This window comes from Alligator mississippiensis, chromosome 2 (genome assembly GCF_030867095.1).
Source record: "Alligator mississippiensis isolate rAllMis1 chromosome 2, rAllMis1, whole genome shotgun sequence".
Taxonomy (NCBI): Eukaryota; Metazoa; Chordata; order Crocodylia; family Alligatoridae; genus Alligator; species Alligator mississippiensis.
Genome location: NC_081825.1, coordinates 146,953,257 through 146,977,933, shown reverse-complemented (window position 1 = coordinate 146,977,933; position 24,677 = coordinate 146,953,257). Strand labels below are relative to the sequence as shown.

Here is a 24,677-nt window from a genome sequence, read left to right as displayed (position 1 = left end):
GTCTGAGAAATTATTAAAACTGAACAGAAAATCTCACAAAGGACAGAGAAGGGAAGGAGCCAGGGGGAGGGTGGCCAGGACAGGAAGGGATTAGTTTGTGTTGATTTTGAGGCAAGAGGCATTTTGAATCCTGAAGTAACACACAGATCAGGAGATTCTGGAGCCTTCCCCCAATCTCCAACTCCATAGCATTTATAAAACAGACACAAAACTCTGTCCTACACTAGCATTTCCAAGGATGAGACGGGCTCCTCAAAAGCATTAAATCCTTCTTTCACTAGGGAGGCAGTGTTGGGGTCAACACTAGAATAGAAGCAGTCACCATACATACACTTCTTTAGTATAGGCCAAAGAAGTGCTTACAATAAAAAGAGCCATTGTAGGAAGCAGTAAACTTGCCTTGTAACTTAGAAAAGAAGGTAAAGGGGTCAAGAAATTAATTTTCACTGTGTGCACACAGATCGGAGCTTTGCCAGGCTCTGCATTATCAGCTTGCTAGTGTTGTCCTCCAAATTCAGGGTGCTAAAATACCCTGGGATGAGGCAAGATCCTTTAAGGGTGCTGCAGGATGTTATTGGCACTGTTAGGTGTGCAAGCACCTACACAAGATTTACAAGATCATTCCAGAGATTTCAAATACCTAAGAATCCATACTGGCAAATAAATACTAAATAAATAAATCTATTCTGACTCATCATGCACTGTGTTCTTTGCAACAGAAGGATTAATCTATTATTTTTCTGTAGCCAAAGTATAAAGAGTGAAAGCTAAGAGCAGGCATTTTCCAAGGGATGCGTTGAGTCTAAGGAGGTTGAGAACCATTGTTCTAGACAATTAAGAGCTACCTGAGGAATGCCACCATCTGGTGGAAGTCTAGATGCACTCCCATTGGGCCCTTTTTCCAATTTAGCTGATACTTTTAATAAGCTTTGCGATCAACTACCCTCTGCAGAGGATAGAAAAGGGAGCAACACACATCATGTTAGCAACTGATTTAAACAGATACCACGTTTTAATATTATTATAAAGAAGTAATTAAATATTAAAAGCCCCCCTATACCAGTGGTCACCAACCAGTGGATCTCGATCCACTGGTGGATCTCACAGCCTCATGGTAGATCTTGGAGCCTCCTGGAGTCGACCCAAGGCTGGGGCGGGGGGCTGAATGCCTGTGTCTACGCACGCATATGCCCCAGCCCAGCAGGACAGTCCATGGGGAAGGGAAGGGAAGGGGGCTAGATCAAGGCCCCCATGGTGAAGGACAGTGCCAGAGGCAAGGGTAAGTTGCGTGGGGCCCTGGCTGGGTGGGACTTACCTGCTGGGGAGGCACACCCCCAAATATTTTTCTCCCTCCACCTCAATCTGCCTCCTCCTTCCCTCCCCACAGACTCACCTGCTGGGAGGAGGGGTTGGCAGCGCACAGTAGATCTTGGGTTGCTTTTAAATGCCAAAGGTAATCTCCTACTTAAAAAGTTTGGAGACCACTGCCCTATAACAAATCTCCAGAACAACTGAAGTTAAGAGATTAACTGAAGGAGATATTTTTCTTTGCTCAAATTTTACCTTTAGCAAAGCTCTTGTGCTTTTTCCATACTTCCTTTTCAGAGATGCATAACTGCAACACCAGCCTGATAAGTTCTTGCATGCACTAGGAAACACTGATTTTTTTCATGGAATTGTTCAAAAGTTCCTGAGCCCATGAAAGCAGGAAGGGGGCAGAGGTACAAATAGCCTCACAGACCAGGTACAGACATTACAGTTTTAGCAGTATAAGTGATCAGAAACTGGTTTATACCCATAACAGAATACAAGTTCAGCACATAGACTGGTTTAAAAATGGGGGAAACCAATCCAAGATTTCCCCTTCACCCCCAGGGTGAATGCCTGTGCTGTTCACTACCTATCTAAACTATGCCACTTACAAAAAAAACACACACATAACTTGAAATCAATTCCACCTAGGGTTTTTTGAACGTCTGTACCTTAGCAGTACAAACTTCAGCCAGGTTTGCCCCTGAACGGCTATAGAGACTTCTCTTCTGTGAAGGGGGCAGTTATGGCAGGTTAAATTCAACCCATTTTAGAATTTCTCCTCTTTCAGCTATGGGATGAAACATAGTTCTCTTCAACATGCAGACACCAGACTGTTTGTATAAAATGTTATCTAAAGCTTCCTAAACATGCAGAAATCAAAATGAAGAAAGTTTCACCCTAACTTAAGTTATAACCAACAAGACTGAGGGCTTAGAACATGAATTGTTGTTACCTTTGAACTGGTGGGTGCCAAAATGATGAAACTTAACTAACAACATTGAGTTTAAGGTTCAAAATGAAAAGTTGAGTTTTAGGACAAGAATAAAAGGAAAAAAAAATTCTTCACGAAGATGTCCAAAATCAGTTTCCTCTTCTCCTAGTTGTTTGTCACTCCAAATCACCTCCTTAATATTCCCCCATGTGCTCCAGCTCTCAAATCTTTCTAAAATGCATACCTACCTTTCAGGATTTTGTTCAAATTGCTTAGTCTGCTCAAAGACTTTTTTTTTTTGAGAAAAAAAAAGTTCGATTCAAAATGAATCAATGAGGACTAGACTCTCACCCCAAGCAAGCAATTCTTCCACTATTGTTCAAGGTACCTTAAAGCAACCTGAAGGTTAGTGCTCAGTGCTTTGAGGAAAGAGTCACATGGCTGAAATGGCTGCCAGTAGAGGCATAACAAAACAGCTGTGCATCTAGGGTAGAGACACAATATATAGGAAAGTCTACATAGACTTCCACTGGTTTTTGAATCAAGGTCCCCAAGTTGTGTGTTTATAACATGTACTTACAATGAGAAGTTTCATGTGAGCAAACTGTTTACATAGACTCATAGTTCTCAGTATGAAAATCCCTATTTTAGATTTAGAAGTACTGGGGAAAATCCTAATTCATATTATGACTTGGTTAGATGTCATCTCACTGCAGATGATGCAGATGAGTTGGTTTGTTTGTTTTTTAATGAATTTGTTCATAGGTTGTGAGTGAAACTCCTTAGGTGTGTCTACACATTGCCCTACAGCAATATTGTTACTGTGCCATGCTTTACTACTTCCTTTTGGAAGTACTAAAGCACAACGCAATAACTGCCCATACTGTGCCATGCACACAGTGCACGATTAGTTTTAGCTGCTAATTTGCCGTAGTGGCACACTAAAACAAGGAAGCACGCTACTACGACGAAGTGGCTGCCAGTCACATGTAGACTCTTGTGATCGCTACGTCACCATAGTACATTGTACAGCGACATACAGTGACATGTAGACACATCCCTTGTTAGTTTTCTATTTAAAACTGTAGATTTGGCCTGGTGGCTCTTGGGTATTCCCCTCATGTTCCACCTCAAAAGTTAAGCATTCATCCTCTGTTTCCTAAACAAAAAAATTGCAAGTCATGCCATCGCCTTTTATCAAAAATAAATAAATTGACTGATTAATTAATAAGAGTTGGGCGGGGCGGGGGGGGGTGGCTCACAAGATGCCACATCCAGGTGCTTCCCCTCCCCCCCCTCTTCCCCTCCCCCCCCCCCCCGCAAATCCCACCCCCACACATGTTAGCAGATGTTAGATTCCAAAATTATGGCATGTCACTTACACTCCTTCCTAAAGTATAAAAGGACCTCAAGGAAGGGTACCTTGTGCCCAAAAGTTTATCTAAAAAAGCTCTTCCAACTATGCAGGTGGACCAATAAAAAGACATTTCCCCAAATACTCTTGCATATTTGCTAGATCATCATGGATACAACATCACTCCAACACTATCATTTTATGCTCTACGCAGTTGTCATTAAAGTAAGTTAACTTCCGTGACCCATCTTGTATTCTTTTTACTTTTACAACTAATTTCAGAAAGTAGTTATAAAAGCAGAACGCAAGTCTTTCATGAAGTAGCAAAGGTAACACACAAAACTCATTAAAAATATAGAATTTATTTCTGTTTACAATAAAACAGCAGTACAATTGGTTTCCAACATGTTGTTTCTTGCATGGTAGGCAACATGAATTCTGTTTAGAGTTTAAATAGATTTTGCTAGGCCAGGTCAGCATGAAATACATTTTTGTAGAGGCTCTCCTTAGATTTTAACCTGTTAGCAGTTAAGTTTTGCAGAATGCCAGTCTTAAAAACACATCTGCTACAATACAGTAGTATCAATCTTCAGTAATTGCACTGCCATCCATCTCTTTCTTTTGCAGTTCCCAGTTTGAAGAAACAGTAGTTTAACTAGTACCAGTGTAGAGGAAATTCCAACATTTCTGCCACTACCTTCTTTAGATCATTTTTCAGAGGTTGGCTTATATAGATATGGAATTGCCCATGTTCTTCATTCAGTTTGAAAGGCATGATCTGGCTGGCCGGGACTTTCCCCACTGGTTGGGACCCATCATTTACAAACAATTCTACCCCATACACACAAAAGGTGCAAAATAATGGACATGGTGAATACTGTGGCTTGGGTGCTATTTTGAGACCCATTCTTTTTTTTCCAAGGATCCTGCAACAAAACCACAGACAAGTGTAATAAAAAGGGGAAGAGGACAGGAGGCCTTAAGCTATTCAGGAAACAAGTCTGTCAGGTTTAAAGCTTCCGGATAATTGGAGTGAAAAAAAGAGTTACTCACACCACCAGTAAAGTCAAGTGTCCTATTACAATGGTTTACAACGTGTGCTTCTGTTTCCTCATTAGATATTCAATTTTTTATTTACTATTTCTGAACTGCAGGTTTCCTTTCCCTCCCACCCTTGACTCCCTATCATCTCCACAATACCAGCAGCTGCAATTCAATGATATAGTGTCATGCTTGCAAAGAGCAGGGAAAAAGTCAGGACACTGGCCCATGTGCAAATTCCATGTCATCCATGAAAGGATAACCATACACACGTTGCAAAAACAACAAAAGGTCGGGGGGGGGGAGGGGGAAGGGAAGGCGCGTGGAGAGAAAGTATAAGAATCCCCATCATGCTTGCAGGGCTAGTCTTGGGAAACTTGGTTGGAAGAGCTGGCATTCAGTCAGGTTCAGTTCCTGAAGACAGATTCCCAGATGATCCATTTCCTACTATCATCTTGCTGTAGTTTTTCTGCTGCTCCTCCTTGAAAGTCTCTTTGACTTTGGCCCTTTTCAAACCTCCATCCCTAGAGCATACACACAAAGAAAAGATGCACTCAGAGTTAATTCCGGCGTTAGAAGGCAGAAAAATGTCTAAAAATATTTTGATTTCCTATTTAAAAGCCTTGTTCATTTCAATATCTTCTTCTGGATGACAGTTTCATCCTGCAAAAGGCTGTTCATGACCCCCTTATCTGGAATAACTGTAAATAGCTTCCCCATCCCACCCCTCCCTGAGGGAGAATAGTTATACAAGTCAGCACTGAACATGCAACCCAAAAAATCTGGCCTTAGCACTAGTGAAACAAAAGACATACTTAGACTGCTAGCATTTGCAGTATTCATAAGAACCTTACATATCTGGGGTGATATTCCTGTAGATATGGAATATCATATGGAAGGAGATGCTTGTGAGAGGATATACAATTAGACCCTTGTTCCTTTATTGTGACATTCCACAAGGCACAAGATAAGGCCTTCTCACCAAGGCCTTGTTCTAAAAAAATCTTATTTAGCATAATCTACATATGCTTTTCTTGTACTTTAGAAGTTCCTAGAGGCAGTTCATTCTGCAAGAGGCTGTAGATTGGGACTTAAGATTTCATTCTCAACTCTATTGCATCAGCTTGGACAAGGGATTTCATTTCATGAGACATGAGAATCCAATGGAAAACAGTTAAAACTTTTAGATGATACTCACATATTGTCGAACACTATATGTTTTTTTCTACATGGAAATGTCTGAACAGCCAAGAGTTTCTTGTTTACTTTTCTCCCATATCCTGAATAGGGATCATTTAATTTAACAAACAAAAGGTCTGGGCAATTTTGATATCTGCCATTGTAATGTGCATCCCCTTGCTTTACAACTTTGTTCTTTACGAGCAAAGACTGTAGCACACTAAGCCCAAGAAAAACTGAAGCCTCTTACCAGGGAAGTTCAGTCAATCCTCCTTGGAGGGCAATGGCCGATTTCACTCTGTTGGCAAACTGGACGGCATCTTCTCCTTCCTGCAAAGAACACACACGGGACTCATTTAACTATGGATTGCTTTAGAAGATTGTGTTACAAGTCGCATGACAGATTCCGTTACTAAAAGGCTCTTTTTGAGAACTGTTTCTTTTTGGCAGGAATTGGAAGGGAGTAGATCTGAATGAATAGCTTTATCCTTTCTTTCTAAAGATTGCAGTGCATTTGTGACCATGAACTCTTCATCATACCATGAACATAATCTTCCATTTTTCACATCTTAAACAAGTTCAGTCCATGTTTAGTTTTCATTCAGAAGTGACACATTGGAAGGAAAGTTCCCCTCCCACACAGGATGGAAACTATAGTTATGATACTGCTTACTTTAGCGTCAATTATTAATATACCAGTGCAATTATTCAAAGCATTGTTGGCTAATCTCAGTTTCCCTTCCCAGTGACTAATCTACCTCACAATGCTTCAAGTTTAAGTTCTATATAGTTAAACAATGCTACTAAGGCAGCATTAAGAGAAATGCCATTTAAAACCAATTTGTACATGAAGTCTGTTTCACTAACTCCTATCAAAGGAAGTATCTAGACTGTCAAGCAATTGCATGTTAAAATACCTCTCTGACCATCGGCGGCAGGTACCACACATTGCACACAATAGCCCAACTGGTCATTAGTCGCAAGAGGTAGCTCACTGCATTGTATTTACTGCTGTTCCAGAACGCGTCGCCAAACTGGGGGTCATACTGTAGTGAGGCAAAAGGCAAGAGTTTAAGCCAGTTCTCTCCTACATAACTGAGCAGACAAATCAAATATAGCTACATCCCAGGTATATGGAGGCACAGCCTTGCAACTGAAGCAATGGCATGCTTGCCATTTCAAACTGGCCGGAGCCAAAGCAGTGGGGGTTTTCTTGATTTTTTTGTTGTTTTTTTAAATATGAACAACCAATACTTGCTACAGGAACTAGCCTGATAACATTCAATATGCAAATCTCACCAGACTCCAATGCAAGCAGCAAACCCTAATAGGCCCTGTTCTAAACACCAGATTATTTTCACTTCTAGTGTTTATTCAGACATTCATTTCTGATGGTCAAGTATACCAAATGGCCACTTGTAAGGTTTTTATGCATCTCTCCAGACTACAGGACCAACTCCATACCCCACACTGAATAGCCATAAGAGTAAGTCTTTCTACCAATAAGCAGCAGTGTCTGGAAGAACAATGCTTTTGAATCATACCTTGATTGCAACTGGATAGATTGTTCCTCCTATTTCAAAGCTCCCTTTCTTAAACATCATTACCGATGTATTATTTATACAGGTGCCTAGCCAAAAAAGAACAAACATTAACTGTCAAGAAGTTGAAGGCAACACAATGTAGCCCAACCAAGTCAGCCAACAAGGTCACACCTGGTCACCAAGCAATGAAAACTCTTCTACAGAAAACAAGGTTCCCCCTCTTGTCCCCCACCCAGTTCTGTCACGGTCTGGCACTGGGGTTCAGGACTGTTGGCCTAAGAGCCTTGCTCTGCCTGCTAAAACATTAGGCTTGTAAAGGATTGTAGGGGTGGAGAGGGAAGGGGACAGGTTCAGTGCAGCTCCTCCCCCCTCCCCTCCCCCCCCCAGCCATGGTGCTCTACCCAGCTATGCACAAACCCAGCAACATAACTTAATGCATCTACAGGTGGGTGAGTGAGGCACAAGCCCCAGACACTGCCTAAGGTTGGGGAATGGGGGGGCGGGTGCCAGAACAGAGCTACAGGGGATGCTTCACCTGTGTTCTCCACTCCCCCCTGCACCTTCCCTGCAGCAGGAAGGGCAGAAAAGCAGTGGTGAGGCACAGTGCAGGAGGAGAAGCCTGAACACTCCTGCTAAGGTAGATGCCACCTTCTCCCACCCCTGCCTCGCAGCCCGAAAGTTTTTTTGCCACTAGACAGGCATATTGGCAGCAAAAAAAAAAAAGGTGACATCTCCCTCAGCAGCACTGAACCTCTAGCCACTCCTCCGATGCATGCAACTCCTAACAAAGCCCCTTGCTCTGTATTAGCAACGTGCAACAGGCATCACAGAAGAGGGACATGACCCTTGGAAAGCTCAGCAGAAGGAAACAGCAGTACAGTTTCTTACCTTCTGGGAAGATTAGGATGGGCAATTTGTTTTTATCTGCTACATGTTCTTTCAGTCTGTACAGAGAAAAAGGAAGTACAATTTAAACAATCCCTAATTAAAATGTTCCACCCTCCCTACAAAAACATGTATGTAAATCATTGCCTTACAACCCACGGAAAATAATAAGCCAACGCATAGCACCAAGAGCTAGAGTTTGTTGACAAGAAATTGCAAGGTTTTTTCCTCCAAACTAATTTTCTTCCAAAAAAGTGGTTTTTTTGCCTAGCTCTAGTAACAAGCAGCTAAATTATTTACACACAATTTTGTAAAAAAATTAAAATAGAACAAGAAGTGTCTCTTGTGGTAGGAATTTCACAACCAGTGACTGAAAGTTAAGAATTAGCCATAGTATACTGTAATGAGGTCCCTAGCCAGCTGAAGGAATGGGCATTTTTTACCTTTTCATCACTAGATGGCGGTCTTTCACTTCTGAGCGTTCAAACCAGACATGGGGACAGGCCTTTACAGTCGCTCTCTGAATAACTCCCATTAGCCCACCATGAGCCTGTCCAACCTGCAAACCCAGACAAGACAGGTTAATACATACACACACACCATTGCAAATGAAGGTTCATCCATTTCATGGATATTAGAGAGCCCCAGCCAGATCAGAATTTTACAACACACCTAAAAGGTTTAAGAAAGTGTTCTCTTATCTTCCTTAACATATGGTACTGGCTGTGTTCAAACATTCTACAGCATAATTCAACCCATGTCAATATAGACATATTAGTAAAAGAGATGAGGCAGCTAATTCCCAAATTTTACTTTTGTGCATTTTTAAATGAGTTACTTCAGACAGATCAGAGAAATGAAATTTCAGAAGCATGTTTTGGAGCAAACAGATTATTTGTACAGCTAAAGAAAAAAGTCTTTTCCAATATGCTGCCTTCACAAGACTGTTAAAGAGTTTGTACAATGTTGTCATTACAAGCAGTTCTCAACTTACAATGTTTATAAACTGACACCCTATTTCAACTTTCTGACATTAGTTTTGACTTTCCAACGCTTGATCCGACGCCACGCCATGCCAGCGAACAAGTTCGCTGCATCGCCGATCCCCCTGGAGAACATCTGTCCAAACTTCCTTGGACACTTCCTTTAAGAAAGCAGACAAGACTCCAGAAAAACCTGCAGCCAAGACTCCTCAGAAGACTCCAGCCAAGAACCCTTCAAAGTCTAGCAAAGTAACCCCAAATAAGTCCTTCCAAATCAATATGATTTACAATATAAATACATTAATGTAGCTGTATTACTCATCTGTAATTGAGTACAAAATTCTGGGTTATTTTTGGTGAAAATAAGGTATCGGGCCTTGGTTCAGGAACCAATCCCCTATTTATAAACATTGTTTCTTACGGGGAAAAAAAAAATCGGTTCCAAGTTGCAACATTTCAACTTAAGACATGGTTTTCAGGAACCAATTGTGTCGTAAGTCTAAGGACTGCCTGTACATCATTTTGGACTATGCTGTTTCATACGCATTAGCGCAGGTACGTAACTGAAATTAATACCCTTCTACATTTATGCATATGCCCTTCTTACTGGGCACATCTACATGTGATATTAAGGCCACACAACTAACTCTGACACAGTTCACAGCTCTACCAGCTATTTGCATAGATCTTAGAAATGTAGTCATTTAATAATTATTTTTAATTAAGACACTGGGACTATTGCTATATGTAGTGTACTAAGGATTCCCCACAGGCTTAAAATGTATGATCTTTTCTAATAGGCATTTTTATAAACCAGATGCCCTAGCTACTAATTTGATTTTTATGCTGCACCTCTTCTCCAGAACTGACTGTAGTCACACTGAAGTATTCTATCTTCAACTATATGAGGAACAGGCCACTACAAAGGAGTATCAGTTATTGCTGCTATTCTGGGTATCCTTTCATAGGGTGGGAACAAACTTATTAGAGCTGCTACTGAAAATAGCTGATGTTGGGATGAGCTACATACTCTTACCACTGCTGCCTAACTACATGCCTTGATTCTGGGAAACAAACTGCAGTTTAACTCAAAAAGTAGAAAGCTGGGTTGTCTACCCTGATCTCTCTTGTGTACACAAGTACCAGTTATATAATCATACCATTGCATAGCATCCATCATTGGTCAGGATGATAACATCTATAGGAGATGTGTGATTGGCAACACAGATACCACCCTTCTGGGGTTTGTTTTCCCTGTAATCATAAGAAGCATCATTTACTTAGTGGTCTGAAGCACATTACTGTAACTACTTTTACACTAGATTTCCAGGTTACTAACAAGCACGGGCTAGTCTGATGCCAACTGCAGTCAAAGGTTTAACAAGCATCAATTCTAGTCAGTGTTTCAAACTTTTAGCTATTCTGCTGAGGTTCATTTCTCCATGTAGTAACAACAACAGCAGTTTACACCAAGGCACCTGCATTCCTGGATATGGTCTGGGTTGTTTTCCAAGCTTCTGTGATAAATAGAGACTACATACTTACTCTATGGTTAAGGAAACTACATAAAGAAACATGCAAAGATATGAATCATGCTTGAAGAACAGCCCATGGCAAGATGTTGCTGTCATATCAGCTAGTAAGTTAATACTGAGAAAATCCCTCTACCACTCAGTTATTATACGTCTTCCATTAAAAAAGGTCCTCCTTTTGTCTTCTCTACGGAACTGTTTTACTTTTGCTAACGCCATGCCTATAGGAGTAACTAGGTATCTGTTCACTTACAATACTGTAACACTGGCTCAACTCACTTGTTATGGTAATGAATAGTACCAGAAAGAGCTCTGACAAGGATCCGGGAACACGTTAGGTGGACTAGTTCACTCAGCCAGTCTTTAATGCTGAAAAAGACATACATATATGGTTAAAGTTCTAAAGTCTTGGAAGGTACCTATAACAGAAACAGTTTTTGTCAACCCACATCCAGAATCTATTGCCATAGTAGTGTCCCTGGTGACTAGACAATACAGACATGGGTTCTCCCCCGGACCCCACACTTCCACTTGTAATACCAACCTGCTGTAACACCTTGGGCAAACCATCTCTGTTCCCTTTCATCTTTGGTCTTGTCTACTTCAAGGAGAAGCTAAAGTAGGGAGTCACTGTATATTTTATCTATAAAAAGATGATCCAATCTCGCCTGTGGAATAAAGGCTAAACCCACCATTTTAAGGTGTTAGTGCAGTTCTGATGATTTGGGCCTTGTGACTAGCTCTGGTTATGCTACACAAACAGCCACCTCCTCCCCCAACCCGAAGAGACACAAAGGCCCTGCAGAAGGAAAGGGAAAAAGTCTAAAAGTTTCTTCCTTATTTAATCTTTAGACTAACTTTACATTTGAAGTCCCCCCTTTCTGCTAGGTACCAATTACTTTCTCACACCATCTTCTCCTTTCCCTTCTCCTACCTCACTTTCCCATATTGCCTCCCATATTTGTCTTCACACCCTTGCTCTTCTATCAGCCATCCTCTGTCAGTCTCTCCTCTTACCATCTTGAGGCCTGCTTTTTTTGGGGGGGTGGGGGGAGGGGGCTTATTCTCTTCATTTATCTATGCCCCATGCTTGTCCTCTCTTCCCCACATTTTGCGTATCTTCAGGCTGCCCCTTGGAGTCTATTCCCACCAGTCATAGTCCAGTACCAGCACTCTTCTCCAGAACCCCATTCTATCATCATAGTTTCATAGGGTTGGAAGGGACCTGAGGAGATAGTCTAGTCCGACCCCCTGCCGTAGCAGGAAAGAGTACTGGAGTCAAACGACCCCGGCCACATGTTCATCCAACCTTTTTTTTTTTAAAAGACCCCCAGGGTAGAAGCCAGCACCACTTCTTTTGGAAGTTGGTTCCAGGTCCTAGCCGCCCTGACAGTGAAACAGCAACTCCTAACGTCTAGCCTGAAACTACCCTCTGCCAGCTTGTGCCCATTGTTTCTTGTAACTCCCAGGAGTGCTCGGGGGAACAGGGACTCTCCCAATGCCTGCTGGTCCCCCTTGACTAGTTTATAGACTGCCACTAGATCCCCTCTCAGCCTTCTCTCGTGGAGGCTGAACAGGTTTAGGTCTCTCAGCCTCTCCTCGTAGGGCCTGCCCTGCTGACCCCTGATCATAAGGGTGGCCCTCCTTTGGACGCTCTCCATATTGGCCACATCCCTCCTGAAGTGCGGCGCCCAGAACTGGACGCAGTACTCCAGCTGCGGCCTCACCAGTGCTGCATAGAGGGGGAGGATCACTTCCTCAGACCTGCCTGAGATGCATCTGTGGATGCACGACAAGGTATGGTTGGCCTTCCTGACCGCGTTCCCACACTGTTGGCCATGTTCATTGTGGCACCAATGATGACTCCAAGATCCTTTTCTGTCTCGACACTGGCGAGAAGGGAATTCCCCAGCCTGTAAGTGTCCCGCTGGTTCCTCCTTCCCAGGTGCAGCACCTTGCACTTGTCAGTGTTGAACCCCATCCTGTTCTCGTCAGCCCACCCCTGTAACCTGTCTAGATCCGCTTGCAGCCTGTTCGAAGGAACTAGCATACCCACTTCACCCCACATCTTAGTATCATCTGCGAATCTGAACAGGGTGCTTTCTACCCCCTCACCCAAGTCACTGATGAAGATGTTGAATAGTGCAGGCCCAAGGACCGAGCCCTGGGGAACCCCACTGCCCACATCCCTCCAGGTCAAATAAGACCTGTTCACCACCACACTCTGGGTGCAGCCCTCCAGCCAGTTAGTGACTCATCTGACCCTGTAGGCATCAACACCACTGTCTCCACATCAAGGAACTAGAATAGCTAGTTTCCCTTTTGTATTCCTACCAGGTCCATCAGAGCAGCTCATCCAAGTGCCTCCACAGAGCACTGCCAACCCAGTTTTCCCCCTCCAAGCACAGTGGAAGCAGAGCAGAACTGCCCTTCCCTCATTACAACTTCCAGCTCCTTTCTATGGATTTCAAAATGGTGACCATATAGGCCTGGTTCCCCTCTATCCTTTAAGGCATCCCATCTTGCTGACTCAGCTTTGAGCCAGAGGTCCTCAACTATATAGTCTTGACCTACCTATGTTCTGGTCTCAACTCTTCACAGACATCCCAGTCTTTACACTTTACTGCTTCTATGACTCGCGTTCAGCACAACCAAGTTCCAGGAAAGGGAGAGGTCACCTTTCCATTTCCCCAAGTCCCAAGGCTAGCTCTGAACCAAGCATGTTCCAGTTTGGAAGGACATACTAGCAAAATGCTCAGGTTCAACCACAGTTACTGGGTTATGTTCTGTGGCCTGCAAGAGCCCCACCATTAGCTTTTCATCCTTCTTACCGATAGCAATGCTTGCTGTTGCAGGGACAAGCCTCATAACACACCCCAAAACAGCAGTTAGTAGAAAGGCACACACCTACCTGCCATTTGGCAGACAGCCTACCAACGTTGTTCCCACAATCATCGAGTGAATCCCAATGGTGGCCAATGTAAGACTAAACAAAAGAAGAGGAGAATAAGTATTTGCCACCCAAGGACCCCTGTTGGAGATAATCTTAAAATAATTGATGGCATGAACCATTCAAAGAGAACTGTACAGCATTAAAATGCTGGAATGTAAGATGAATAGTTTGAGCTACAGCAACAGTTTCAGGTTTAAGAAGGTTTACAAAAAAAGCTGTGCCAGACATCCCTAGGGCAGTCGCTGCGCAAAAAAATTAAGTAGTTCAGCTTGCATGTCTGTCATCATACCCCGCATGACTTGGTTCAGAAGCTTTAGACTGATTTGTTTCATATGAATGAGTCTCCCAGCATTGGGCTCACCGAAGAGGCAATAGGAGGCAGTACCGCACCAGGACCCCAATGACCCAAACTATGGTCAGCCGCAGGCTGATATACTGGAAGTTGACATTAGTCCTTGTGAGGAGATTCCAGGAGACCAGCTCCTCTGAAGAAAACCTTTGGGTGACTTCATCTTCCACAATGGCCTCAAACCCCTTCCTGCAGAAATAGAAGATGTCGGAGAGTTCAAAGTCTGCTCGATGCAGGCTCGCGATCTCCTTCTCCATGGTGGTGTTGACTCGTTGTATGATCCCTTAAAGAACAAAAGGGGAACTATGAGGAAATTACTCCAGATAACCAAAAAAAATCCTCTAGTCAGAGGAAGTTGTTCTGTAGATTACTGAACCATTCAAACAGTGAACTCAAAATATAAATCAGAGAAAGGCATGTTATACAACCATAGAAACCAGTCATAGAACATTTGTGCATGCTATAGAGCAGTGGTTGGCAACATTTTCTAGCAGCAGGCTGGAATGACCCAACTGAGGTCTGAGACAGGCTGGCACTAGGCTGCTGCCACCACAGAGTTTCTTTCTCCTGTTGCTGTATCTCCTTAAAGCCTGGCCACATGAGCGACCTCCTTCTTCTCCCCTCCCCCCCTCATCCCCAACAACTGCCAAAACATCACTGAAGTCCTCTGGTTTTGCAGGCCAGATCCAATGACTCTATGGCCCACAACCAGCTTGCAGGCCATAGGTTGCTATCCCCTGCTATTGAGCAGACTAGGTCTCCTTCCCTGCCCAGTGTAAACCATTCAGCAGGCATCTTCCAGTTTACCACAAAAATCAATCACTGTGAGTTATATGGACAGCCATACATACCCCTTTCTACCAAGTAAATGGTCACAAGGTAACTGAGGGGGGTATGACAGGGTAACAAAATAATGAATGACATGGGTAAATAGTGAATCCCTATTTATTTTTTCATCTCATTGTACAAAAACTAGTGGATAAGAAAATTTGGAACAGGTCTGAAACTAACAAAAGAAAGCTTGCAATTAGCTTGTGAAATTCCTTGCAGCAATGTTGTGGAGGCTGATAATTTAATCAGGCTCAAAAGAGAATTACACTAATTCATTCAGCAGAAGGTTCCCATCAGTAGGTATTAAACATGAGGCTGCAACCTCCAAGTTAGAACTTCCTGAGCATTTAAAATGCTTGAAGCTGCTAGAAAGGAAGAGGAGCAAAGGACAGATAAGTCTGGACAGGCCCTGCATAAATTATGCCTACCACAAATAGTTCAGCAACTTTCTGCTTGAATATAGGAAGGAGAAATACACGCAGCTAGGTCACTTGCCTTGCTCCTGTGGCTGTCTGGACTTTTCCTTAGTATTTCTATACCCAGGTAAGTATTAAATGTGGTATATGCCTCCATGCCATAGCCATGCTCCAGCTAGCTAATCGCTCTCTGTCACACCACACAGACACAGAAGTGAATTCAGGGGAATACTCATCTTCCAGAAAAACTGCAGTAAGGATAAACACGTTCCAGTTTTTTTGTTTGTTTGTTTTTTTTAGAAAACAGGGCATTTAGACAAGGTGCTAGAAGCATTCCACTTGAAGCACAGAACAAGGTCTCGTTCTCACATGAATAATGGACCCTTTAGACCTCTTTCACAATGCATTGCAACCCTAACAAGGAGACTTTGCCCTGCCAAAAGTACAAGTGGATAGGGCTCTGTGAAACAGCATCGTTTCATTTTGACATCCGTTTTGCTGTTTCGAAGAAAAAGTGTTTCATTTAGTTTCGAATCACTGTCCTCTTCCGTTTCAACAAAACTGTTTTGACGTTTCACCCATATCCTATAGTGGGGAATCATGAAAATGCCTAAAACATTGTCATTTGTTGCCTGATTTGGATGCAAATTGCAGGGATGGTAGCCCCTTTGGAGGGCATGAAACCTGCCAAGCTTCAAGAAGCTAGGTGCAGTGGTTTCTGGGAAACTGCACCTCAAAGTCTTGAAATAAAATTTGCCAGCAGCGGCAGCCTCCTGTCATCCGGCACGCAGATCTGGGGTCTCACACCCAGGGGTGCAGGCCCTAAGATCTGTGCCAGATGACAGGAGGCTGCCTCTGCCGCCTGGGACCGGCACTGGGCTCAACCCGCACCCAGCGCCGGGAAAGACAGATGCTGCTGCTAGACACAGGCAGCAGCCTCAGCCTCCTGTCATCCAATGCAGATCCAGGGGCCCGCACGCCGGGAAGGAATCCAGCACAGCCCCACAGCCCCTGGATCTGTACCCCCAGATGAGAGGAGGCTCAGGCTGCCTCTCTCACCTAGGACCAGCGCTGGGTACAGGCTGTGCCCAGAACCGGACAAGATTGCTGCTGCTGCTGCCTGAGCTTCCTCTCATCCGGGGCTCAGATCCTGGGGCCTGCAACCCCCAAGAGGCCTGCCGGGCTGTGCTGGACTCCTCCCGGGGGTGCGAGCCCCCAGATCTGTGCACTGGATGAGGGGAGGCTGCTGCTGCTTCCTGGGACAGGCAGCAGCAGCAATTTTCTCCAGTGCTGGAGGACTATCCAGTGCCAGCGCACCGCTCTCCCCACCTCCCACAGCTGGTGCTGTGCTCTACCTCCTGCTGCCAGGCTGAGCTCCATGGGGCTGGTGAAGCCGATTGGAGCGCAGCCCAGCGGTGGGAGGCAGACAGAGCTGGCGCTATGCTCTGATCATCTCTGCCAGCCCCATGGAGCACAGCCCGGCGGCGGGGAGAGCCAGGGCTGTGTTCCCTGCTGGGCTGAGGTACATGGGGCTGCAAAGCCACTTGGAGCGCAGCCCTGGCTCTCCCCTGCCTCCCACCACCAGGCTTCTTTGAAACTTGAAACATTTCGAAACTTTCAAAACGTTTTGAGTGCCCTCATTTCATTTTGAAGCTGTTTCTATGCTTTTTGTTTAATTTCAATGTCGCTGTTTTGAGCTTGAAACAGCTTTTAAACAAAACACGTGGCAAAATTTCACACAGCCCTACAAGTGGAGTTTCGCCCATAAATTCTTATTCCCCAAGGCTCTAAATACTCTACTGCAGTCTTTCCTATACCTGGCACTCATCTTGCATGATATTTTTGTTCCATGCTGTCACAGGTGTTTGTTTCAGCCACAGCTCCTGAAAAGGGGCTTAGAACAGTTTGTCTTGGTTTATACCTGCACACTATTTGCTACCCATTCAGTTGCACACACACACACACACACCCCCTTGTCACAGAGGGTTAATGCTATATAGATATGACAAGTCACAACTTTATTTGGATATAAAAAAAGAGGAAAGAGTCCTGAAAGCAGTTGTACCAAATGGTCCCGTATAGGACCTATCTCTAGAAGTTTTTATTTCACAAGAGGGCCATAAAAATTGAACTGCAACATCTGAACTTTGCCCATGTAATGCAACACAGATGCAAGGTGAACCTGAAGAGTTGTTCTGAATTGCATTCAAAACAGCAATATCCATTGGGCAATGCTTTTATTGCAGCACACCAAGTCAGCGATGGGAATTGTTCCATGACCCTTTCAAAGATATGGGGCAAACCCCCAAGAGATAAAATACAGATTAAGTCTCTATTTTGACAGAAGCTGCAAATATAGCTCTACAAGCTGACTGGAGTGACCCAGTCATTTGTTAAAACTAGTGAACCAAAATCTAGGAAATTAAAGTTCAGTTGCATGTGACACGTAATCTGGGGTTAGTCACTTAACCCTCTATTCCAGACTTCCTCCATGGAGGTACAAATTCCTAAAAACAGTGGAAGAACAAGGAGTGAGAGAACATGCTGGATATGCACCAGCTAATCTTTTCCTAGTGATCTGATGTCAAATGTCTTATCAGCTTGCCTTCTCTGCCAAGCACTTGGATGACTCTAGGAGCACCCAAGAATACCATCTACAGAGTGAGTATGTGGCCTTTAAGAGTCATTAAAAAACTCCCCTCCTAAGATTTTAGCCTTCATACATCAAATCTCCTCCACCCATATTTGTTCCTTGAAAAAGAAAAAAAAAAAAAGTAGATCTTCTTGGATAGAAGATTCTTGTGGAGAGGCATTTAAAAGAACCACACCCAATTGTATTTTTATAAAGGCCCCTATTGCTTGGAGAAGGTGCATTCTTTTTCCCCTTGAAGGTAAAAAGGTGTTTTAAGCGGGGTGTTTTGTTACAAGTTTCGAACCAATATGAGGCATAATCATGAGTTCTTGCTGTACTAACACAATTCAAGTCCTCTTGTACCATCAATTTGAAATATCATTGCAAATGAAGCATCTCATTTTGCACATAACAGTCAAGTACATATTTGGGACTGGATCACCCTTTACCTATAAAAATTCAGTTTATTTTGCAACATGCTTTACTCCTCTTAACCCCTTGCCCAGTTCTCGTCTAAACTGAATCTATGCATCTCCACGTTTGCAAACACAGAAGTGTGTCAAGCGTGCTACTGTAAAAACAGACTACAATGTTCTACAGCCTGAGCTCTTCCAGTGACTCAGTATACAACTGTAAGCACATCACACTTCTGTGAAGAAGGAAAATATCTAGTTGCATCAGAGTATTTGCAAGAGATTCAGTAAGGGAGACAGTGTTAATAATGGCTTCAAAATAAGAAGAAAAAAAAGAAAAAAGGGGGGGAGGGAAGGAAAAACCCAGCTACAAAATATACTGGTAGATTTGAGCCATTTATTAAACGCTCCCCTTCTCACTTGGCTAAAGTTAAAGATTTAAATTTTGATCATTAAATCAATGAGCATTCCAAATGGTCTTAAACTGAGGAGCTTATAGCTATATAGCATCTCTATTAGTCAGTCACTACTTCTGAATGATGGGTAAGCATGCCACTGCCAAAGAGATTTATGGCTAATATAAAGGAAATCTTGCATTTCCAGAGTCCAGAATTCCACCATCAGCTCTGGTGCTCCTTTGAAAAGGAAAGGCTTAGTAGCAGTAGCTATGGGGAAGCTGGAGAGGGTGTCACATTGTGCCCCGACTAGAAAAAATCCACACGAGAGTTATTTTGTCAGACCTAAAAAGCAATGCATTTATTCAACCAGAGATGGCAAAGCCTACAAAAAGATCCTATTTTCAGCTATACTGAGAGATGATTTATAAAGTGTAGCTGGGTATAAATGACACAAGGTAACACTGGGGTAGGATTAAATTTATCATTTCATTACCAATTTGATAATGTAGACAGCCAACATACGGAAAGAGATGAATAAGGAGGAGTTTGTAGCTACTCGATAGCATGTTTGCCTTCCTCAGATTTCTTAGTTAAGTTCAGGCAACTTCTATGTGGACAGCTTCATGGAAGACCTCAACAGCATTTTAACAGTCAAACATGGCCTATTGCAACGTGCCATGACAAATGCAATGTATTGGATAACTCACAGTGTGAGGATTTTGAAATTAGAGTAAAGGAAGGAGAATTGGGCAATTCTTTGGCTCTCCTGTGAAAGAAAACTAGGACAAGAAGTTCATCTGGCAAGGACTGAAGTAACACCAGGGAAACAGTAAAAGCAATGATGCAAAGTTAGTACTCCAGCAGCTTAACAAATATGCACTGTAGGCCTTGTGAAAATATAGGCCTTTTAGACTTGAACTTTGTTTAACATCTCATCACTGCAATTCTGGACTCTCCAGAAAATAAAATAAAAAGCTTGTATGCAACAGGTTACACCTGAGCTAGTCTGTCTGTGCTTCTTATTCCCAAAACACACACTGAGACTTGTTCTTAGATCAGTCCTAAACTCCAGTTTCAAATCAATGCACTGGCAGATTGCTTAGAACTCAGACCACCCCCGAAACCTAATGTAACCAATACTGGGTTGAAAGATTCCATCAATTCTCTATTACACAAGGGCATCTTATATTCCAAGTATTTCTAAGCTTCTTAAACCAAGAGGACCACTTAAAGAGGTCTGTTCATCCTATGGTACAATATAGGAAAACCAATATGTAACAGCAGGGTATCTTCTCTATCCCACTCCAATGTACTGTACTTCCCAAGCAGAAGGAGTTGTGCATGCTATTTTAAAATGTGGTTTTTTCCCCTTCCCCCTCTCCTTTTTGTCAGGAAATCACTGATCCTTTCTCCATTCAGAACTTACCATTAGATGCAGAGTCTTTTAACATCCGTGCCTGCTGTTTTTTAACTCCTTTCTCAATCCGTCTCGTAGCCCACTGTTCGAGAAAAAGGAAAAAAAGCTTTAAAAGTAGTATTTAAGATTGTAACATTTACACCTTACTTAAAAAGGGTTTTCTACAGAGAAGAGGAACTATAAGTTAAGCAGATGGTTTTCAAGGAATCCCTGCATTAGGTAGAAGAAACTGCCTACCCATACAGGACCTGAAAATATTTATTGTTGTTTAAAAAAAAACAAACAAAACTTGCCAATGAAACCCAATGGAAAACCAGTAGTTCTAGACTCACTACCAACCTTCAGGGAACAAAACACCAGTTCACCCTCACAGGAATTTTCTAGATATGCATTTTAAAAGATCCTTACCAAGCCAAGCATACTGGTCCTGCAATGTTGCCAGTTACCAAATCTGTATTTCACCTAGCTGCCAAGACAAGAATATTTCACAAGGCTCAGCTTCCAGCTGATTGGGAATGAGACTTGTGGCTATCCCTTGTGGCTAGGGGGATAAGCTGGAAAACATGACCCAAATGTACACTGGATGCTCAGAAAACAAGCTGCCCCATCCCAAAAGAAAAATAAAACCATGTACCTGCTGGACTTGAAGTATTTGAGCTGGATACTGAATATGGAATGAACTGCAAGCCAGTCACCATCTTACAGGTAGGCTGGAAGGACCTTCTCTGAGTCACTTGCATACCACAGTGTGATCCATTAGGCCATCGTAAACAGACTGCATTGCACCGACCCCTCCAGTCCCTTTACATTTAGGGAGTTTAAGGCTGCAGGATGATCCACAAGAAGCTGAGGACTGAAAGCAATGTTTGAAAACTGCCATCCTTAGTCAAAACCAGTCCCCTGTTATTTAAGGGAACTGTTTCAAAGCCTCAAGTTTACTAAACCCCATGCCTAGTAGTTGGCAGAGCTGGCCAACTAGTAGTGCTTCAGTCAAGGACAGGATTCCCCCTTTCTTCCCTCAGGCAAAGAGGTTTGTCGAGTTTGAATCTAAAAAGACCAGATCTGCATTTTCCTCACAAGCTGGAAGCTCCTTGGACCCTTGCAGCTATAGTGAAATGCACGCTCAGCAGCTTCACTACTAAGGAAACATCTCTGGCTCAGTGAATCAGCTTCTTCAAATTTCGCTATTTTGTCAGAATATTTTCAATCAGCTATACTACTCCATTCCTTCTACTATGCATATCAGACAGCCAGAACCTCTCAGATGCTTAGACACCTTCCCCCAATTGCCAGTTTAAGTGTCTGTAAACTGGCCATGGATAAACTTAGTCTTATACCAAGGACAGCCTTCAACTTCAATAGCTCTGCTCTCTTCCAAGGATTTACATCCTCAAAAATACAAGCCACAACTCCTCTCATCCTTCATTTTGTCAGCCAGCCAAGCAACACCCCTCCAATTACCTGTCATTCAATAGGCTTTTCATTCCCCTAATCATCCCCACAGTCCTTCCCCACAATTCTTCAAAAACATTTATTCAAAATCATGACATGGTATGACTAGAACTGTACAGGGTGTTCCAGAATAGACACAACAATGCCTTGTGCAATATTACTAGTACTTCCGTACTACTAACTACCTCATCTGCTGCAGTTGTAGGCTTGCAGACACCCATTTTGCTGCCATATCACACTAGCAACAGAGATTACAGTAACATCATGACATATTAGATTTTCTCCTGTAATTTCCTGTGCTTTGATGCAAAGTAAAGACTTAAGAAGGGATCTAAGCATACCATTGAATAGAGGGCACTTGCTTTGAACAAGAGTGAGCTTCTGAGCTACAGACTCATAGGCTAGATCCAGATATGCAGGCACATACAGTTTTGGTGCTGCAAATATCTTTGCAGTGCCAGAAAGGAAACGAGTTGCACATTAATCTGTGCACGACACAGCTAATTTACAGCACTGGGGCAAAATTTGCGACCAGGTACCAAAAAAAAAAACCCAACCCCGAAATAAAAGCAGTGCAAAGCATGACAAAGTGGCATGCACCAGGACAAATTCAGAGACGGCGGAGCAAGCAGCCCACGGCTGTTGGCTCCCCATCTCCACTGGCTGCAGAGCCCCTGCGCTGAGGCACCCTGTGTCACAGCCAACCACTCTCTGACTGAGGCACAGGGTGCCTTGAGATGGGGAAGCAGGAAGCAAGGGGCTAGCTGCTCCCTTGTCTCCATATGCCTCAGTGCAGGGCGCTGAGATATGTGGAGCCCCTGTGCTGAGGTACACTGTGCCCCAGCCAGCCATAAAGCAGCTGGCTGGGATGCAGTGTGCCTCAAGACAGGAAACCAGAGAGCCCAGGGCTGCCTGCTCCCCTGTCTCCATGTGCCTGAGCGCGGGCACTCTGCCACGTGTGCTGCAGGGGGTGGGGAGGGGCTGGCTGGGGCACAGGGTGCCTCAGCGCAGGGCTAGCTGACAGGCAGCCTGTGTGCTGAGGCACCTTGTGCCCTGGCAAGCCAGGGAGCAGCATGTGGAGACAGAGGAGCTGGCAGCACAAGGCTGCCTGCTCCCCAGTCTTCACATGCTGCTGAGCCCAGGGCTACCTGCTTCCCCACCCTGAGGCATGCTGCACCCCAGCCAGCCACTCCAGCTAGGGCACAGAGAGTCTCAGAGCGGTGGCTCCAAAGCACACAGATAGGGGAGCAGGCAGCCCGGGGCTTAAGTTGAGGGGACACAGCGCTGAGGCACACGGAGACAAGGGAACAGCCAGCCCAGGCCTTCTTACTCCACTGTCTCCAGGCACCCTGAGCCCTAGGCAGGGCACAGAATGCCTCAGTGCAGGGCCTCCACAGCATGCAGAGAAAAGGAAGCAGGCAGACCAGGGCTGCCTGCTCCCCCATCTCCATATGCCATTTCCTAGCTGGCCAAGGCACCAGGTGCCTTAGTGCAGGGGCTGCCTGCCGGCTCTGTGCCCCAGCCAGACCTCTCCACAGCACATGAAGCAGCAAGACAACGTGTCCCACTGCAAAGAGAATGGGCAGCAGCATGCACTGCAGCACAAAGCAGCAGCACAATTTGTGCTGCTGCAAACATATGCCCCTGTTCATGTGGATGTGACCATACAGTCCAATCAGCCTCTTCAACAGCCACTCAGAAATACTCTATGACAAGAGGATAACAGCGAAAGGAACATGTGTTAGTGTTCCTGGAAAGGGGGAAGATAGTAAATGCAAGCGATCCACCTTGCCTACTTCTTTCTAGAGTTCCATTTCTTCAATGAAGATTGGTTCTTTTGTGCCTTCCCACTTTCTAAGGGTTAAATCCATAGATTTCAGAACACCCACCTACTTTACAGTGCTGCATACAGTGGTCACCATACTCTCTAATGAATTCACTAACAAACTGTATTCAAGTGGGAGCTCAAGGACAACAGCCTGAAGTGCGAGTGACCTGAACTGCAGTTGGGGCCTTCCTTGGCAAAAAGTATCAGTTAAGATGGCTGTGAAAGGACTAGATAGGCATCCTTTAAACATCATTAAAAGGTTTCCTTTTTAGATTACTAGGCACCTATTCCTTGGAAAGCAGCAACAGTTCTTCTTGCCTGCCAGTTTGTGGGACTCAAAGTTTGCTCTGGCAACAACGTGTGCCCATACCCAGGGATCAGAGCCTTATCTTGTTCACCAGACTGTAGTTTCCTCTTTCAGCATCCTGAACCAAAGTATTGCTGGAGCACATAGGAAGGACTCTGGGTGCCATGCAGATAGTCCCAGCCTAAAAGAAACTCTAGTCTGAATAGAAAAAAAGGAAGAGAGTAAAGCAACTTGTCCAAGTTCACAGCAGGACAATGGCAGAGGTAGGAACAGAATTCATGTCTCCCCAAGCACCCCTCCAACATCATAGCTGTCCTCAGTAGAATAGTCAATTGATTAAGAGCCAGTGTACTCTAATGTGTCAGTGTACTGGACTGCACAAAGCTCAAATTATTGTAATGCTCCAAGGCACAGTGTTAGTGGTGTGTACCATTCCTGAACTTTGTGATCCAAAAATCAGACACCCAATAAAGCGCAAGTGGAGCTACCATCATGGCTCTGCACAGTTTCCAATTCAAAGTGCTGTGTCCCCTCAACCTAAGCTCAACTGCAGGTTATGAAGATTTTAGGAAATCATCAGGCCTTCAAAAGACCGCAAGTGATAGAATAATCCACATCATAAATACATTTTAATGATTATTCACTGTAAGAAACAGGTTCATTTCTACTTCTAGCTTCAGGTTTCTAGGTACTGGATATTTTGTGCCTTAGCCTGCAAAGGTGAAGGGCATTCTGTAAGAAACTGACATAAACCATTACTGCAAGGCAGAGGCTCACCTACATAAAGCTGAGCATTTTAGAATTCCAGCCTTGAAACACCTTGGCTGCGAGTGATTACTGAACACCACACAGTAGGTCACACACGCAAAGAGAGAGTACTTAGCTACCTGCAAAACAGAGGTGCCAGGGAAAAAAGAC

General features: G+C 43.9%; 1 protein-coding gene across 7 annotated transcripts in view; it reads right to left on the bottom strand.

Annotated features, from left to right (window-relative positions):
- Positions 1-3,942: 3,942 nt before the first annotated feature.
- Positions 3,943-24,677, bottom strand: part of GPAT3 (glycerol-3-phosphate acyltransferase 3) — an 82,367-nt gene continuing 61,632 nt past the window's right edge. For all 7 annotated transcript variants that reach the window (XM_059722251.1, XM_059722252.1, XM_019483947.2 and 4 more), the window contains 11 exons: positions 20,182-20,254; positions 14,078-14,348; positions 13,675-13,749; positions 11,043-11,132; positions 10,392-10,485; positions 8,692-8,807; positions 8,252-8,307; positions 7,364-7,449; positions 6,737-6,865; positions 6,070-6,149; positions 3,943-5,164 (listed from right to left, as the gene is read on the bottom strand). In XM_059722251.1, the coding sequence (XP_059578234.1) occupies positions 5,038-5,164; positions 6,070-6,149; positions 6,737-6,865; positions 7,364-7,449; positions 8,252-8,307; positions 8,692-8,807; positions 10,392-10,485; positions 11,043-11,132; positions 13,675-13,749; positions 14,078-14,348; positions 20,182-20,254 (1,197 nt within the window). In that variant the 3' untranslated portion in view covers positions 3,943-5,037. The remainder of the gene's footprint in view (positions 5,165-6,069; positions 6,150-6,736; positions 6,866-7,363; positions 7,450-8,251; positions 8,308-8,691; positions 8,808-10,391; positions 10,486-11,042; positions 11,133-13,674; positions 13,750-14,077; positions 14,349-20,181; positions 20,255-24,677) is intronic.